At 44.4% G+C, this 19,258-nt stretch overlaps 1 protein-coding gene across 1 annotated transcript; it reads right to left on the bottom strand.

Annotated features, from left to right (window-relative positions):
* Window positions 1-1,001: 1,001 nt before the first annotated feature.
* LOC133119045 (podocalyxin-like) lies at window positions 1,002-17,076 on the bottom strand. Its single transcript, XM_061229430.1, has 8 exons — window positions 16,582-17,076; window positions 8,728-9,540; window positions 7,589-7,722; window positions 6,637-6,672; window positions 5,058-5,169; window positions 4,437-4,480; window positions 3,683-3,805; window positions 1,002-3,348 (listed from the first exon to the last, which is right to left on the bottom strand). Exons 1-8 carry the CDS (start codon window positions 16,610-16,612, stop codon window positions 3,157-3,159), a joined length of 1,485 nt encoding a protein of 494 aa, XP_061085414.1. The 5' UTR covers window positions 16,613-17,076; the 3' UTR covers window positions 1,002-3,156.
* Window positions 17,077-19,258: the final 2,182 nt, after the last annotated feature.

The raw sequence follows: 19,258 nt of genomic DNA on the forward strand, positions 1-19,258 counted from the left end.
CTCAGTAACTGATGAGCACAACACTACCACAGAACAGGAAGAGAAACCCAAGAAATCACGACCTCTCATCCTCTGACTGACTGACACCTTCGTGCTCTCACATTTACACTGACCCCGCGGTTCAGTGAGTTGGAAAGGTGTTACAGGGTATAAAATCTGGAAATTGAGCCGGAATGGCACCCTTAAACAGTCACTTGAAACTTGATGGGGGCACACATGACTATTCTTAGGTTGCCTCTGCTGAAGGTTAATGATGTGTCAGGGTTACCAGTTAATGCAATGTGCTTCATAGACTGAAGGGATAAGTGATATTGTCATCTCCCTTCCAATTGTATAAATGTGTTTAAGACTGGCGTATCACGTTATACTGGGGAAATGTGGGCTGTGTGATAGGAGTGCCACCTAGTGGCGCAATTGTGCTTGTGCTGACATGGTTTTCATCCTGGTGACTCAGATCGCCATCTTCTGCTGCCTTTCAAATGTTCTGCAGTCATTTACCTATCGAGTTAATTCAAACAAAACATGCCTGTAGTTCTGGACATAGGGAAATAAGAGCACACCGAAGTATATCATAGTAGTTATGGTGTGTTTGTGCGATAGGTAAACACACGCACCTTGGCCACAAAGTTAAAGGTACCCAAAGTTAATTAATACACATCACAACTCAGTTTGTTAAAAATAGTAATGGGCCAGATTGTTTACTTAGACAGGTTTAGACCTAAGAATCACACTATTTTATCTTAAATGAAATACAGTATTCACTTGTAATAAGTTGGCAAGGACTTCGACATAGTTGGTGTTAGTTATAGCTACATTATTCATATAAGTAATATAGTGTGCTGATGGATTGTTAGCAGTAGCTATAGCATTTACCATCACTAGCAAACTTTTGATTTCGCTTTAATGTATTTGTTTTTGCTGCTGCTTTTATATTCAGAAAACCAATGCACTGCAACGGATTAACCAATTCGAAAAAAAGAAAAAAGAATAGAAGTTACACGTTCGTTCAAAGTTTTATTCCCAGACTCGAAAAAACAAAACAAAAACAAATACTTTTGTCAATACAAAAAAAACCCCAATGATTTTGTTTTCTGTTTCATATGAAACCGTTATTGTGGTGCAAGGCATTGTGGGGGAAAATAACCCCCATGAGAGTATCAAAATGTAGTGCACTCACCCGACAGCGTTCATTTAATCTCTCACCCGCTCCCCTGAACCCGACGGTCTTCTGACCGCTTTCCGCACTTTTCTGGACTTGTTGAACACTTCCGTAATTTTTACAGGAATGGCACGTTACGTTTAACATTCGTACACAACAACAGCACATATTACAGAAACTGAGCAGCTAAATAATTACAGTTTTACTTCTGCAAACATTAATTGGTATAAAGGTGGTTTGCATTTCTACGCTTGTCCTTTCAGGACTGCGTTTAATCCAAAGGCACGACTCCAGTGTGTCAGACTCCTGTTCTGCTTTTTCAGCAAAGGACATAAATACAGGACATTTTTTTTTACCCTTATACAATACTTTGGTAAAATTAAATTCTAAATTATGTACAAAGTTGCTCATAACAAAGTTGGTAAAGGAAAAATAAGTAAAATCAATTCATTTAGCCCTTGATTTTCTTGCAATCGAAAGAAACTTCCTGCAGTATGTTGGTATTTGCCTGTGTCTGAGTGTGTGTGTATGCATGTTCAAAGTGTGTAAATCAAAATAAGTGCAGTTGGTTAAACACAATTGTAGCAGAGACAATTAACTATGTTGGAACGGAAGTATTTTTTTAAGGAATACAAAGTAATTGAAATTTAAAAGGTAAAGATACATGTCATAGGATTTGATCGGCTCATACCGGTCATACCATAAGTCATAGACTTCCCACGAAACCTTCCTTTTGAGATGCATTAGCACTTGGCTAATAGCTACCTATAATAGCTACACCTGGCATTAGCGTATGGCTAATACCTACCTATCAGCAGTGCCTGAAAAGACATGCTGGTCAGCACAGTTCATGTTTAATCTTCTCCTGGGCCAGGTAACAGCTATCAACACCAAAGTAAATGTGACAGGATGATTTATCCTGAAGTCGTAACACAACAACTATCGCGATCTACCAACAGAATGAGCTGCTATTTTAATACTCTAATACTATAAAAGTTATACATTCTATAGATGGGGTGAGTGCTCTGAGTGTTGTGTTTTGGAGGACCTAAGCCTGGTGCTATAGTGTAAAATTTGTAGGCTTAACTTCCACATTTTACTTTTCATAGGTAATAAATTATTGGTGATAATCTGTGCTTCTTCCTCAAAGTGAACATAAGTGAACAGAAATGCACTGTGTGGGAAAAACAAGGTGAAAAAAAAAAACATACAAATAAAATTTAAAACAAAATTCACACTGACGCTTACAGGAATAGAATATACTGAAAATACAACAAAATAAAAACGTATGAAGATATTGCAACACTTCTCAGTATATAGGCCAATACACACATCGGCACATTCCGATAATGCAATATATTTATAGCACTGTTGTGGAATGTACTTATATTTTCAAAAAAAGGTTCCACATATATACAATACATTGCAGTATATTCTATTTCCATAAATGCACAACAGTCTCAAGCCAAATCTATCACAGGGGCATGCGGGCTCCCCTCCATCCCACTAGGTGGCGTAGGATTACAGGTAGAAATGCAGAAATGCATTAATTTGATTCGTTCACACGGTGTGGCCGATGAAACAGTTCACCTGCATCGAAACTGTTTACATTACGGCTTCAGGTTTAAGCCCGACAGTTAGCATTGCCACAGGCTAGAATCGTGTGACCAACTGATTAGCCGATTGGCTATCCCAGAGTCACATGGTAGTCTCTCACTCTCTTTTGGTTTGCCAGTTCTTTAAAAGATAACTGACAAAAGGCAAAGATAACAGGAGGATTTGTTGTGATTATTGAGATTATTGCATTTGTAGTGAGTGCTATTTTATACCTGAGCTGACAAGGCCGCAGTGACTGGTATGTTCGACGCGGGGCTGGTTGGGTTTTTTTTTCGGTAAATGGCTGAATTCCCTCTAAACTCACATGGTGGACACACCTGGTTCCCGCCCCTCTAGATCAGAGTGCAGGCGTTTCCGTGGCAGCTGGTTTAGGGCGGGGCTCACAGGTGCGTGTCCTCCTCCTCGGGGTCGTCCTTGGACAGGGTGTCGAACGGGACGATCCAACTGTCGCTGAACTCGCCGTGGAGGGCCGTCTTCTTCTCCTGCATCTCCGGGTGCACCTCCATCACCTCCAGGGTGGGGTTGTCGTGGTAGCCGTTCTCCACCGTCTGCAGCTCCTCCGTCAGGTGTTGCTGTGGAGACGGGGGGGGGGGGGGGGGGGGAGTCCACCCACTTAGGAGTCTATATTTTCCCATTTCCGCTTTGCCGTTTTGTTCAGGCACACAACTGTTTATTGGGGAACTGGGATTTACAATTGATGACATCACTTCCCGTAACTTGATACAATAGCAGGGCCACTGCTCTCCTTTCTGAGATGGTTTGCTAGCCCAGCGAACACAAAATGTTCAATGTTGCTGGCAATGTTATAACGTCAACAAAACATTCCGGTAGCATCACGAGAACGCTTTGCGTTCGCTGGGAGTGAACAGTCTAGCGGTTTGTGGGTTGCGGCTCAGGCTAGCTCACCTGGTTCTTCCGGTAGGATTTGCGATGGCAGGTGATGTAGGCGATGAAGCCGGCCGTCATGGCTAGCAGGGCTCCGCAGGAGCACAGGATGGCGATCAGGGTGGTGTTTTTCGGAGCCTCCTCCTCCAAAAATGACATTGCATTACAGTACAGTTATTTAGCTGACGCCTTTTATCCAAAGTGACCTACAGTTGACTAGACTAAGCAGGGGCCAATCGCCCCTGGAGCAATGTTGGGGTTAAGGGCCCAACAGCTGCACAGATATTATTGTGGCTACACTGGGGCCTGAATACAAGGTACAGGTCCACTGTCTCTCCACACGCATTTTGCCAAACTGAGGTACAATATGTAATTGTTTTGGATTCAAATACTTTTCAACGCTTTACTGAGATTGTCTGGTGTATTGGAACCAAGTGAAAACCCCACCTTCTGGTCCTCTTAGTTGGCTCAACTGCACTAGGCAAGGACAATCAAGCACAGAGAAGTGTTTGGAATCCACAACAATGGTGTATTTGATCCCAGGTCAGCTTCACAAAGAGTTTCCGCACAAATTTAACCCCTCGCTCACCTCATCCTTCTGCTCCACTTCTGCTTCTTCATTGCCAGAATAGGTCTGTCCTCCACTAATGCGTTTTATGTTGTGTTATATGTTTTAGCATCTTTTTCTCTTTATCCATCTTGTTACCCAAATTGCAGTATATCTTCAAAACAGATTTTTATGTTCACAAAGATTCTTTTCTTTCTGCATTTGTACCTGATTGTGTTTCTCTTCAAGTTCCTTCAGTAAGGCAGGGTTAACTGAAACAAAAGGAAATAAACGGCAGATAAAGTCATTTGTTTCGCTCCTACTCTTTGGCAAATGAGACGCTGCTGCTATATTTATACAATTCTGAAAAATAATCCAGAAATAATCATTTGCACACATTTGCAATTATCATAAACATGCTCTTACACAATTACTCAAAATAACTTTGCACATTTTAACAGCTTGTCCACAGGGAATTGGTGGGCAGGACAAGGGGTGTTCCATGCGAGTATTTTACTACAATGTGGGTGGTGCATGGCAGCCATTTTGTGCTCACTGTTTATCAGTTAAAGGCTCCCCTTTAGGGGGGGAACTCTTTAGTCTGTAAAGCTGGGGGGTAATCAGTCAGCCAGAGTGGAAATGTGACCATGGCTCAAGGTTAAATTCTGAGTGTTTGTTAAAAACACCCAGGGAGTCCTTTCAGGGAGATTAAATGCTTAATTTGGAACACCTGTGCTCAGTACATTAGCTGGAGAGCTCGACGGTCAACAAACTTTGCCAGGAAAGGCCAGTTCAGCTCTCGCTGGCTGCAGTTCCTTGTTACGGCCACTAGGGGGTCACAGAACCTACCTTCCACGGAGGCCTTCTTGATGGTTCCGTTAGGGTCGAGGTCCAGGGTGCACGTTTCTACCTGCATCTTCTGCATCAACTCTTCACAGACTTTGAAAGCCACAGGATGTCCCTGCCGAGAGTTTTAGAACAGGATTAGCGATTCCCAAAGAAACGTGCTACGGCTACGCATTTCAACAGGAAATTCCAACCCCGATAAACCCTTTCATCGTCTGCGGTTTACAGTATTTTTGGCTGAATTATCATTGATTTTATATTGACTCACCAACATGGTCTGATACTGTAACTTGTCTTCAAATATTCTCTCAAAATGATTTGCTAGTTCCCAAGCAGAAATGTTTGTGTTTACTGAGTTTAGTGATTTGTTTTATAATTTTTGCTTTTTATTTAAAAAAAGGCAGTTTAGCCTTTTTGATGGTTGTGGCTTTTATTCACCAGTTTAACGTCAAGCCTTTAGCTTCTTTGGAAGACTGATGTCTCAGGATTAAACAGTTCAGTAACCCTGCTAGTGCAGCTGACCCAATCAAAACGGCACGGAATTGTGATGTGATGTCGACATGGTAACAATCTCCATGGTTGAATTAATGCTTCGTACTTAGTATTGGTACTTTACCAATGTTTGATAATTCCTTACAACACTGATCTCAAAAAAGTACACATGATTTTTTTGTATTCCATATTATTACATATTATTATGATGTTGAATATAATATTATTGGTTGAATAATTATATGTTTATCTTATGGTTTGCTAATGTGTAAATATCCACATAACTAATATAAATATAATAAATATTAATATTAGTCGTTAAAGACATTAGCTAATGAAAGGTTATTCATGCTTAATTCATGTTTCCGTACACCAATTAACGAATGTTAACAATGACATTAGTTAATGCCAACTCATGTACCCTGAAGTGCGACCTTAACACACTCCATAATCAGAACCGGGGGAGTAGTTCAGCATATCAGCGTGCTGCTCCCCACCTCTATGTGCGGAGAGAAAGGTCACAGGTTGAAGTGTGCGCTTCCTGTGTCAAGAGGAGCACACTATCCCCAGACTGTTATTACAGGACGGGAATAAGTGGTTTCCCGCAGCGATGACCGCAGGGTCGCTTTTACAAACCATGACATATGCTTTCCTGTCCTTCCTCTGAAGTGACTGAATCGCGCTCTCTTTTCCACTCGCCTCATCCCTGAACCACGTACACCAGTCCATGGTTTGCCCTCGGTCGGACTGGTGGTCGGTCCAACAGACCTGGATTAATTTTTATGTAGTTTCCTTGGTATACGCCCCGACACTTCACCAACAACAGTTTCCCCTTCTTTCCATGCACATGAAACGAGACCTGTGCCTAACTACTTCATTGTTTTGGATTCAATGAGCAAACCCCGCCTTCTGGTCCTCTTAGTTGGCGCAACTGCACTAGGCAAGATCAATCGAGCGCAGAAAAGTATTTGAATCCAAAACAATTACGTATTTGACCCTAGGTCTGCCTCAAGAACAGTGCCGCCATCTTTCAACAACATCTTTCAACAACATCTTTCAACACAGGTTTACCCACTCGGTCATGGCTCACCTCATCGTTCTGCTCCCCTTTGTGATAAACCACCGGCTACAAAAGTGAGAGAAAGAAGTTAGTATAACGGGAGAACTTCTGGGAAAAAAAGTATCGTCAGCGAAGATGCATTGATTTTTATTACGAGTTGCTTGCAGCCACCCTTCTTAATGAGCGAGAGTAACCAGTTGACATCTCTTCACCAGAGCTGCCGGAACATTCCGGTGCCCAACACAGATCCCGTATGCATAACTTCAGTATACCATGTCCCTGTATACCATCTTACCTCGACAGCAGCTCTGACTCTCATTGTGGGCTGCAAAATGAATGGCACCCTGTATAGACGCATGAGCTAACGAGGGAAAGAGCTTTGGCTTAATTGAAAGGTTTAGAGTAAACGCTTTGAATCTATGCTCACAAGTATTTTATGGGTGAGAGCAAATGCTTTAATGTCACAGGAAGCAGAGGACACAAGGAGGCTGCTGGCTCTTTGGGGGGTAACAGATGAAAATCATGCGAGTGACATTAAAGTTTAGCGAAACAGAACAGAGGCAAGCCAAAAATACAAAAATTCCCCATTACACGTTTGTATATTATTTTGTAACAATGTACGAGTATGCATCTTGGAGAAAGAAGAAAGAGAACGGTAGTGTCCAAAATTGCAAACTACTTCCTACACACTATATATGTATACTAAAACGTAAGATGGATTTTCAGACAAACTGCAACGCTCTTTCATCATCATATGTCATCATAGAACGAGGGCGTGTTGCCTAGGTGATTAGTTTTTGTAAGGACAAAAAAAAAAAAAAGATTACAAACGTAAACAGTTCCATTGAATGCAGCTTTGGTTTCGGACATACTGATACTAATTTTCACATCCTAAACAGTAAGCTAGTCTGTGATTTTGGACGCAGCCAAAGTGTGTTGGTGTGTCGGTCACGAGGGGTAGGGGTAGACACTTCTCTCTCACATGCGTTTTGTTTCGGGGGACGTTGGTGTCTTTGCTGGTTGTCATTTCCCCGCCTGGCGCTGTCACTCCCCCGGATACTGTCACAGTTGTGGAAGCAGTAGAGGGGCTCTGTGTTTGTGAGCCCTGTGGCGCCCCTGTCAGGAAGAAACATATGGCTAATGTTAGCCTAACCCTTTGTAACATGAGTGTCAGTCTAAGGATACCCCCCACAGTAAGCAAAGGAAATGTTTCATCAAGCAACTGGTCACCCCTGGATGTTTCCCCACGTGGCCTGCTCAGTTACTTCCCGGCTCTCTCCTGAATCCAAGTGGTAGACTCTTAAGTCCCTCCCTCACTATCTGCCCCTTTAATGGGCATAAATGTAAACCAGGCGACTGGTCACCTGCAGCTCCATTGAAACAAATAGAGGAAAGTTTTGACTACCTGCAGCTCTGTGCTGCCAGCTAGCTCTGTGCTGTCTCCAGGGTATCCTGCTTGGGCCTGAGCTGGGTCCAAGGAGCCCTCACTCTTGACCCTGGACCCCACAGTAGCTCCACAGTAAAGGACAGAAAAATCCATGCAACGGGTCGCCCCCAAATGTTTCACCCTCCTGTGGCCCCATGGAGCAATGTAGCCCCATGCAGTCTGCGCCGTTACCTCTCAGCTCTCCCCTGGGACAATACACTCTTAGATCCCTGCCTCACTATCTTCCCCTTTAATTGGCAAAAATGTAAATCAGGCAACTGGTCACCTGCAGCTCCATTGAAATGAATAGAGGAAAGAGGTCTTCAACTGGTCACCCCCAGATGTTTCACCCTCCTGTTGTCCTGTGGAGCAATGTAGCTCCATGTAACCCACGCACCTGCTTCTGGGCCCCCCACAGTGAATCAGAGTACCCCCATAGTAAAGGTAAAACAGTTTTCCTGTCTCACCAGGCAACTGGTCACCCTGCTTCGCCCTCCTGCAGCCTTGTGCCTCTGCGAACCCTAGCTAGCTATATTCCAGCCCCCTGCCCTGACAACAGGGAGCCCCCCACACGTGACGGTTGGTCGTTCAGTGCCCCCGCACATTGTGGGTAGTGTATGCCTTGGGCGTGGAAGTGTACTCTTGCTTGTGGGACTGTGGGTGGCGTGCGAGGTGGGCGTTGGGCGGGTTTTTACCTGAGTGATTGTGGACAGTCTGTGAGGTGGACGTAGAGGCCTCTGTGGAAGGCGCGGTCGGGAGCATTCCCTCAGCCGTTGTGGTTTCCGTCGAGTTGTCCGCCGGCGTTTGTGCGGAAGGCGACACAGCGGCACTGGCGATGGAGCTCAGCGCGGTAGAGAACTGCGAGCTCAGCTGCGGCTGAGTCTGGGTGGTCAGTCCACCGGTGGTTGCCTCGGTGACGGACGCATTGGTGACGGTCATGGGAGAAGGCCCCGCGGTCGTCGAGGCCATTGCCTTCGCCGCTGTTGCCGTTGCCGCCGTGCCGGGGGTCTCGGTAGCCATCGCCGCGACGGTGCCGGACGACGGTACGACAGTGGCTGTCGTTACGGTTACGGTGAGGTTGAGGTTGCCTGTCGTAGCGGCCTCTGCTGAAGGGGGAGCGGGAGTTTGTGTTGTCGGGCTGACGGTGGAGGCAGCGACGCTTGTGCTCACTGTGACGGTGACACCCGGTGACGTGGCGTTGACGCCCGGTGACGTGGTTTTGACGCCCGGTGACGTGCCGTTGACGCCCGGTGACGTGGTTTTGACACCCGGTGACGTGCCGTCGACGCCCGGTGACGTGGTTTTGACGCCCGGTGACGTGCCGTTGACGCCCGGTGACGTGGTTTTGACGCCCGGTGACGTGCCGTTGACGCCCGGTGACGTGGTTTTGACGCCCGGTGACGTGCCGTTGACGCCCGGTGACGTGGTTTTGACACCCGGTGACGTGCCGTTGACGCCCGGTGACGTGCCCGTGCTGGAGTCGCCAAGACCAAGATGACATAAAGCACCTGAGAAGGAAACACAACACACCTCGTGAGTAGTTTCTACTGCAGTATACCCCCAATGACCAGGATAGCACACTCTTCTGAAAATAAAAATGTTATTTTTTCCATTGAACACTGTAATCTTATGCTAAGCAAAAAAAACTAAGAATAAGTCAATCTCAATTAAGATTTTAAATCTTACTTTTAGTTTCAGCTAAATAAGACAAAAATATTGCTCATGAAGTGAGATGGTTTGACTCATTTCAGGTTTTGCCAATGGTGTCAGAATATCATCATGGAGCCTATCCCAGCATGCACTGGGAGAAAGGCAGGAATACCTCCTGGACAGGTACAGCTCCTGTGTTGAGAATAAAATCACAGCTGTTTTTGAGAGTAATGGGAGGATGATAACAGACAATAAGATGTTGGCTGCTGGTAGCCCTGCTTCCCTCAGTCACAACTATGGCTAATGGATTCATCACTAATAATAGCAGACAGGACGCTACACACAATAACCACGGAAACGTCACACCCAGTCTTACTTCACCAGCTCCGTACGAACAATGCTGCTAGGCCCCCTACACTGCTAAAGGGGCATTAGGCCTTGAGGACAATGTCTTCCACTTAGCAGCCCCACCCGCAATGTCTCAGACGCACACACAGGCAAGACACAGACACAGACACACACACACAGGCAAGTATTCGCACACACAAACATACACACGGGCAAGTATTCGCACACACAAACATACACACACACACAGGCAAGTATTCGTACACACACACACACACACACACACACACAAAGGCAACAGGCCTTCAGGTCAACAAAAAGACAATGTTACTTAGCCCATGGTATCTATATGAATGTAGGACTATTCATGCCATTTTGTCATATGAATATGCTCTTTGCTCAAAGAGGTGACGCGCACACACACACATCCGAAACTACACAATAGCACAGTGACACACAGTGAGAAAATATGTCTGTCCATTTCATAGATGGGTGTGTGCAAGAGTGTGCGTATATGTGTGTGAGTGTGTGTGTGTATGTGTGTGTATGTGTATGTGTGTGTGTATGTGTGTGTGTGTGTATGTGTGTGTGTGTATGTGTGTGAGAGTGTGTGTATGTGTGTGTGTGTGTGTGTGTGTATGTTGGGGTGGAGGAGCAGGATGTGTATGTACAGTACATGTATATGTTTATAAGATGAGCTGATTGGCTGGAACCGTGCTGGGGCGGGGCTGGGTTCACCACTGATAAGATCTCTGGGTTGGTTCCACCCAGTTCATCCGTTTCATCAAAACGTATTCTAGTTTTCTGCGCAAAAACACATAAATGTAAAATAAAAAGGTTGTCGATCTGAATCGGAGAGTCAGCTATTTTATTGTGTCAGACATCAAATTAGATTCCCAGTTTGGTATTTTATAGCAAAATGAATAATATTAATAAATTAATAAATTAATAATAGAATAAATTAAAATGAATAAAGCCTGTGGGACTACATGAGTGATGTAGGCAGACCTTCTCACTGTAACCATATCACAGATCACAGATTTCACTGCTGCGGCTACATCATAGCATTGACTGCAATAGCTATGTCATAAATTTCACTGCTCCAACAGTCTCAGGTCACAGGTTTTTACTACTGTTGACACAACTTTACCGGAAACCTGGAAGACAACTCAGGGGCAAGTGGACTCGAGCGGGGATACTCAATCTTACCAAGAAGGGGCCAGTGTGGGTGCAGGCTTCTATCCAACCAAACACCAACACGCCTAACTCTACTAATCAACCATTAGTCGTTGCTAAGGACCTTGATTAGTAGAATCAGGTGTGTAACTGTTTGGTTGGAATAAAAGCCCACACCCCACACCGTCCGTTTCTGGCTTTCATTCAGACCGTTCTAGGCATGTACAGTACACAGCAAATCGCTTCATATTCATTCTTCAGCCATGAGTATGTCATTCCTCGATCTCTTTATTTTTTTATTTTTTTACAACCAGGCTACAACATCAGTTTCCAGTGATGTCAGTTCTGCTCTGTTGTTTTAAACCCTGCTCATAAGAGCTCACAGACAGAATGGAAATGCGGTTTGTGTTGAGTCGCGACTCTCGTCCTCCCCGGGAGCCGACCGTGGGACGCTACGCTACGCGCAGGTGGCTAGCGCTGATTAGGCACCTGATTTCGGGTCGGGGTCGCGACCCCGGTTCCGCGCGGCTCCCGGGCGGTGTTCCGCCGTAGCGGGGGTTAGCGAGCGCCCCTAATCGCGAACGGACAGGGCTGTGAGAACTGACCCCTGTTTTCTCCGCGTCTTCCTGCCCAATGTTGACTCTGTTATGAAAAAAGGATGTGTGCTTCCCGGAGAGAACACGCCACGCCCGTCTCGCCGGGCCGCGGCCTACAGGAGGGCCAGGGATCCCAGCCTCAAATTCGGGAAGAAGGAAAGCGTTTGACAGCGTTACACAGTTCTCGTGATAAGAAATGAGCAATTAAACACATCTAGAAATGGTCAGGTCGAGGTCTTGTGAAGCTTTTGAAAAAGTTACGTTGTGGGGAAATTTGTAATCTTGTTTTTGACATGCCATGACTAAATTGTATTTGTCTCTGAATTGAGAGTTCCCATCATCTCCCTTTCACTCTCAGCTACACTGCCCAATTACATAAACAGAGCCATCCAGTCATTTCTTAGGTCAAAGACACTCAGATCAGTAAAGACCATAGAGACTCAGATCAGTAAAGACCATAGAGACTCAGATCAGTAGAAACCATGGAGACTCAGTACAAACCTCCTATCAGTAGACTCCTATCAGTACAGACCTCAGATCACCTCAGAAGATCTTGAGACTAGAAAACATCTTTTGGGAAACAAGTATACAAATGTAAAAAATAATAATAATAAACTGAAGTTGTCATTTTGTGCTGAGACTATATGATACCCAGTAATTGGTATGCCTGTTCTAGTTAAGTTGAGAATGGTTAGATGTGTCAAGGTTGTCAAGCTAGTTTTTTCCAAATGCACTGCGCAGTGTAAGAAGTTTCCGTCAGGTTGTGTCCCTGTCTTGTGTCATTTCACACAAGCAACTCAGGACCGTGAACTCAGCGACCTCTTAGTATGCAGATGTCGGGGGGAAAAAAACACACTTGGCCGAGATTGCCGAATTGTCTACCTTCCTGCTGAACAGAGAGAAACTGTGAAAGAGGAGAACAAAGAAAGTATGAGCTAGAGAGGATGGCCTGTAGTGTGGTGGTTAAGGTTGGGCTCTTGAGCAAGGCCCTTAACCCCACATTGCTCCAGGGATTGTCCCCTGCTTAGTCTGGGGCGACATGGCTCAGGCAGTAAGAGCAGTCGTCTGCCAGCCAATCGCCGTCAGTGTGTGTGTGTGTGTGTGTGTGTGTGTGTGTCTGTGTGTGTATGAATGGGTGAATGAGAAGCATCAATTGTACAGCGCTTTGGATAAAGGCGCTATATAAATGCCAACTATTTACCATTTAGTCTTCTCAATTGTAAGTCACTTTGGATAGAAGCGTCAGCTAAATAACATGCAATGTAATGTCTTGTAGAGAGAGGCAGTCCTCACAGACAGCCAGAGACGGTGGTGACGCAGTTGATGGTGGGCAGAAATTCTTTCAAACACCAAGTATGTTATGAGTGTCTGCGTGGCAGAGTTCTGTATATAATATGCCTCTGAGCAGCACTTAGGGGGTGTGGCCAGCAGATCCAGTCCTGATCTCCGGCCAATCAGATGAGCGGATTACTCCATCTGTACTGGCTGACCACACCGGTTACCTCCAGTACTGACACAGCGTGCCAAGCAGAGGGGCGTAATACTACATTCTTTATTAATGCCACTGTATGTGTGTGTGTGTGTGTGTGTGTGTGTATGTGAGCTTATGTATGTGTGTGTGTGTGTGTGTGTGTGTGTGTGTATGTGAGCTTATGTATGTGTGTGTGTGTGTGTGTGTGTATGTGAGCTTATGTATGTGTGTGTGTGTGTGTGTGTATGTGAGCTTATGTATGTGTGTGTGTGTGTGTGTATGTGAGCTTATGTATGTGTGTGTGTGTGTGTGTGTGTGTTTGTATGTGTGTGAGTGTGTGTGTGTATGTGAGCGTATGTATGTGAGTGTGTGTGTGTGTATGTGTGTCTATGTATGTATTTGAGTGTATGTATGCGAGTGTGTATATGTTTGAGTGAGTGTATGTGTGCGTATGTATGTATGTATGTGTGTGTGTATATGAGTGTGTGTGTGAGAGAGTGTGTGTGTGTGTATGAATATGTATGCGAGTGTGTGAGTGTGTGTGTGTGAGAGTGAGGGTGTGTGTATGTGTGTGTGAGAGAGAGTGAGGGTGTGTGTATGTGTATGTATGTGAGTGTATGTATGCGAGTGTGTGTGTATGTGAGTGTGTGTGTATGTATGTGAGTGTGAGTGTATGTGAGTGTGTGTGTGTATGTGAGTGTGCCTGTATGTATGTATGTGAGTGTATGTATGTGAGTGTGTGTGTGTGTGTGTGTGAGTGTGTGTGTGTGTGTGTGTGAGTGTGTATGTGAGTGTGTGTGTATGTATGTGAGTGTGAGTTTATGAGTGTGTGTGTGTGTGAGTGTGTATGTGTGTGTGTATGTGTGTGTGTGTGTGTGTGTGTGTGTGTGTGTGTGTGAGTGTGTATGTGAGTGTGTGTGTATGTATGTGAGTGTGAGTTTATGAGTGTGTGTGTGTGTGAGTGTGTATGTGAGTGTGTGTGTATGTATGTGAGTGTGTGTGTATGTATGTGAGTGTGTGTGTGGAGTGTCTCACTCCATGCTCTTCTCTCCTGTGTTGGGGCTGAGGGCTGTGGGGAGAGGGAGGACTCTGACAGTACCAGTCTCTGGGTGATTCATGGGTATCGGCACTGTTGGGAAAGCAGGTTGTGGGAGAGGTATTCCCCGTGAAAACAGAACTGATGGATGTACAGCATTACAACCACTCAATAAAGCACCCTCCCCCCCCAAAGATTCCTTAAACCTGAGTAACCCCCCTGCCAGCCACACCCAAACTCTGGACCTCCAGGAGAGAGACAGGACACACACACACTCAGAAAAAAAAAAGGTTCCTTAACTTGTCTCCATAAAGGAACCCTTTTTAGTTCTTTCTGGAACTTTCTGCCATTGGTGTGAAGTGTCAAAGCATAATAATTAATTAAGCTTTGACACTTTTTTTATTTTTATTTAAATAAGTCATTTTGCCGGACAAGGAACCCTAGAACTAAATAGGGTTCTTCTCAGGAATCACCCGGTGTAGGGCCCTGTGTCCCGGGGGAGAGACTACACGGTCAGGTCCTTACCAGCAGGACACGCCCTCCGTGGGAACGGACAAGCTGATGCACTTTCTTCCTCAGCCATTGTTCTCTCCAGTCCGGAGAGTTACGGTGCACTGCATGAGACCACGGATCCAAAATAATGTCCCTGGTTCCTTCCTTTCTATCCAAGTCCCCAAAAATAAGGGGTGCTGAAAACAGGGCCCCGGCCTAGACTGGTTGGACATTAAATCAGGTTGGTTTCAGTGTGACCCAAACCGAGTATTGTTCTCTCCATTTCTGTTCAAAGAGAAACGGCATCATAGACATAAACTCAGATAAAAAGGTTTTGTTCTGATAGCTATATATACGTTATGCAAGTCGATAACACTGATTTGGGCTTCATTCAAGCTATGGAATTTGTTCTAAATGTTATATTGGGATTTAATTCGGAAAGAATACTCCAATGAAATTCTGGCCGAAAGACTTTCTATTTAAATCATATCGTATTTGCTTTGCCAATTCGAGACACTTAAGGGAGGTGTATTGTTTTGTGTAACACATTCGAAATGAAATCTGGTTGCAAACAAATCGTAAAACGAGCAGAGAGAATCTCCTATGCTGAATAAGATGAAACAACAATGTATTTTAAAAAACAGAAACTGCTATTCCACCTACTGCACTGACACTCTAGGCCCTCATTGTAACAGCATTCCTTTGAAACGGCTGACATGCAAATCATTCCCAGCGAGTTTTCCTTGTGATAGACACATGCGAAACTCTAATTAAAAAATAACAGTACTCCCTTCGCGTCAGTCAGCAGAAACACTTAATTAGCAGGACGGCTGCGGCACCTCCGCGGCTCGGCTGAGGTTTTTTCCGCCCCCGTGTCACGAGGAGGACAGATGTTTCATCTCTCCACGTCCCCCCCCCTCTCTCACCACCCACCCCCGGGTACGTATCTCTACCTCCTGGTCACTTCTGCTTCCCCCCCCAAAAAACAACGACCTCTTCTTTACTCTCCACTGAAAGTAGCCTGCCTACTTATCTTCCGGTCACGACTATTCAAAACAACGAGCTCCTCATTAAACACTCACGTCTTACGCTCACGGCAGTCTATAGCAGCTATCCTGTCAGCTTTCAAGGCGTTGTGATTGGACAACATCCTAGTCAGAAAAAAAGGTCATCAGGTTTCCTGATAAGAAGCTTTCTTTCATCATTCAAAAAAACCACATGGTCACGGTCACCACCCAATTCTTTTCTGCCACTTGGGAAGCATAGACAGAGTAATGTCGCCTCGTTTGTGGTGCAGTTGGAATAAAAACTCATGTGTCCGTTCACTGAGTGCACCTGGCTCTGTGGGGATGGACACAATTCAGCCGGAAGTCCCATGCTCCATAACATTCCATTCCAGATGTATTCGTTCATATTCAGATTATTATCATGAATAATAATAATCATAATAATAATGATACAAATTATTGATAATTATAACAAACATAGCCTTTTATGACTTGTAAAGGTCGGCTGCACAGTAAAGTATTCAGTGTTAAATCAACAGTGTAGCCATGCCTACATATGGTCTCTGTTGGAGTTGAATTAACACTGGATAGTTTACTGCGCACACCAGCCAAACTTGAAAATCTGCTAAAAAGAATAAGTGTAGAACTAATTTCAAGAAGGCTAAGGAATTCCTAAGTGAAATGGCATTCAATAAAAAGTTGAATTCTAGTCCAAAATAAAAAAAGAGCGGAACAAGTGAAACAACTCAGTCAAAGGTAAAGGGATTACTCACCAAGTAAAAGAAGACTGGCTATCATACGCATTTTTGTTTTTTCTTTCTTTCTTCGTTCCCCCCGGACAAAAAAAAAGTTGAAATTCAGTTCTGCGTGGCGCTCAATCCGTGGTGGTCAACTCAATTTTATTTTGTATAAATGAAGCGGGGAGGCGACGCCGCTTTTCAGTCAGTTGCGCCAATCTCCTCGGATTCGTATTAGAAGTAAATGATTTTGTCCCGATGTTATTGTTTTTGCTGAAAGCCAGGAATGCTTTTGTTTGCGTGTCTCGCCTCGCTTCTGAGCTCTCCGTCCCGGGGATTTGAAGGGGGGGGGGGGGAGGTTTTTTTTTTTTTTTTGCAGGTTTCCTTGGCTCCGCTGAATGTAAGCCGCCGTTGCTGGCTCCCGCTCTGTCGCTATTCATGTATTGCTCCGCTGGTGGATGCTGGGGCAGTATTGTGCTCGCTGCAGACTGAAAAGCCCGTTCCTGGACCAGACCCTCAAATGCTCCTCAAGACTCCAGCTGCCGCCGTGGCACTGCCCACATGTCCGCATATCGTCAGGGGCGCCGACCACGCCAGATCAGAGGAGCTCCAATCGGAAACTTTGGGTGGGGGCCCTCTCAGTGGTCCACACAATAACAAAAGAGAAATCCGCCCCGACAGTATGTTCATGGGATCTTAGAATTGAACAAACTTCGATTGCCAAATAATGTTTTTAACCCATATTTAAAAAGAAATATGTTTTCCAAATTTCATAAAGATATCAGTGAGGTTGATTTTAATACGTTCACTGTAAGCTGGAGGAAAACACTTTTACTGACACAAAGAATGAACTTTCAGTGTATCCTATTTGATAAAAACCTTCATCATTTCAGAAACTAGCGTTTACGCGCAAATTGTTCGTCATGTGGTTGCCACTAAAGTGCTTGGGAAAACTCCGCCTGAAGCCAACTGCTGAAATGTTTGCTTTTTGGATTTCGAGCTAGAAAAGTAAACAGTTGTGAATGATAGCTGTCTGCCCTCGGTATGTTAATTCAAGTTTTGGATATCAAGCTGCCAACAGTAAGTAGCCTATACCATCTACCAGAAAACATCTGAAATAGGCCTAGATAAAAATAGTTAACACCAAAATAGGAATCCTGACACATTAGAACTTCGTTATTTCACGTTCAGGCTGTAAATATTGGTACATTATGTAGATCATATCCCCAAGTGTTTCTTGAATTTTCTGAATTTTCCATAAGACATTTGGGGATGTGGCCCTTAATCATATTCTCATATTTATATAAAATGCATCAGTTTTTAAATAGCCTTGTGATTTGTACAATGGAGGAACCTCGTAACAAAGAGCATTCACCAAAATAAATGCAGACGATTAAGATGTGTAGGCCTATACTTCAAGGGAGTACCAAAGCCGGGTTACATTTAAATAAATAAACGAAACATAGGAATAATTCAAATCTTTAAAGGCTGTCACACTAAAAATTAAATAGCTTTGATGAATTTACCCTTCTACTCCACTGACTCATAATCAAGTCGTGAAATAAATGCCATACAAGCAACATTGACATAATATCAATGTCAATACGAGACTTCTTACGTGTTTATGTGTTATTTTCCTTGACTGTGTTTTTATCAGAAGCCTAATCAATGGTAATGGGGTTAGATTGATCACAGAAAGTAACGTTTTCCCGTAGTGTACTTTACACTTCACAGCGCAATTACAAAGTTGTGTTACAAAGAGTAATGGATATCGAGATCTAGGCTACCTTCATGGCTTTCGACATTTTTAGGGCTTGAGGCTTCTGGTAGGGCTTTTGTTTATAGTCCGTATTCAGAACTGGCTCTCGGTTAGCACAGATAACTCGCACTTGTGCTTTAGTGACGTTGCCGTTTACCCGCTGTAACATGTTAGGAGCTACTGGCACTAATTGTTCATAAAGTAATCAGGCGAAGGGACTTCCGTTTCTGATCCATAGTGAGACACAATGGAAAAGAAGATCTGATAAATGAATTTAATATTTAAATTCGCATAAATAACCAAGTATATTACATTTATGAGACCCCTTGCATCAAAATGACCTAAAGTAATTATACTGTACGAAGATAACATGGCTGGACTGTGTGAATTTTTGCATGTGCACCATGACGCAAGTTAGAAATTAAGTCTGAGAACTAAGATCGTCTCTCCAGAGACATTTTTTTGGTAGAATGTGTACCTGGTTCCACGCACGGTAAAGGGACCACGGTAAAGTTTCGACATTTACGAACGGTATGAATCACTTGAACGACTGTTCAGTTTTAAGTTGGTTTGCTGGATTCTAGGAGGTTCCACGGTGCCACCTCCACGTACGCGCGACTGAAGAAACTATCGCTGTAATCCCAGCAGCTGTTCGCAGTTATTGTTCGCAGTTAGGCGGTGTTTTTTTTCTGGTGGGGACAGCGATCCCCCACCTCACACACACGCGGTATCTCGGGGTTATTAAATCCAGATGACGCCCGTAGTGCTGCTAGAATGATTACCTCATCCCCCTGGCAACCAAATGGAGGAGGGACGCTTGCCACACCTGTTACTGTGTCCTCACTGCTGCTTCTTCCTTTGGGGAAGAACCTGAAACAAAATGGAGCAAATCAACATGATTGATCTTAATTCGCCTGTTTAAAAATAGACTGGCAAAATATCATGAGTTTATAA

The sequence above is a fragment of the Conger conger genome, chromosome 19, assembly GCF_963514075.1.
Source record: "Conger conger chromosome 19, fConCon1.1, whole genome shotgun sequence".
In the NCBI taxonomy this organism is placed as follows: Eukaryota; Metazoa; Chordata; class Actinopteri; order Anguilliformes; family Congridae; genus Conger; species Conger conger.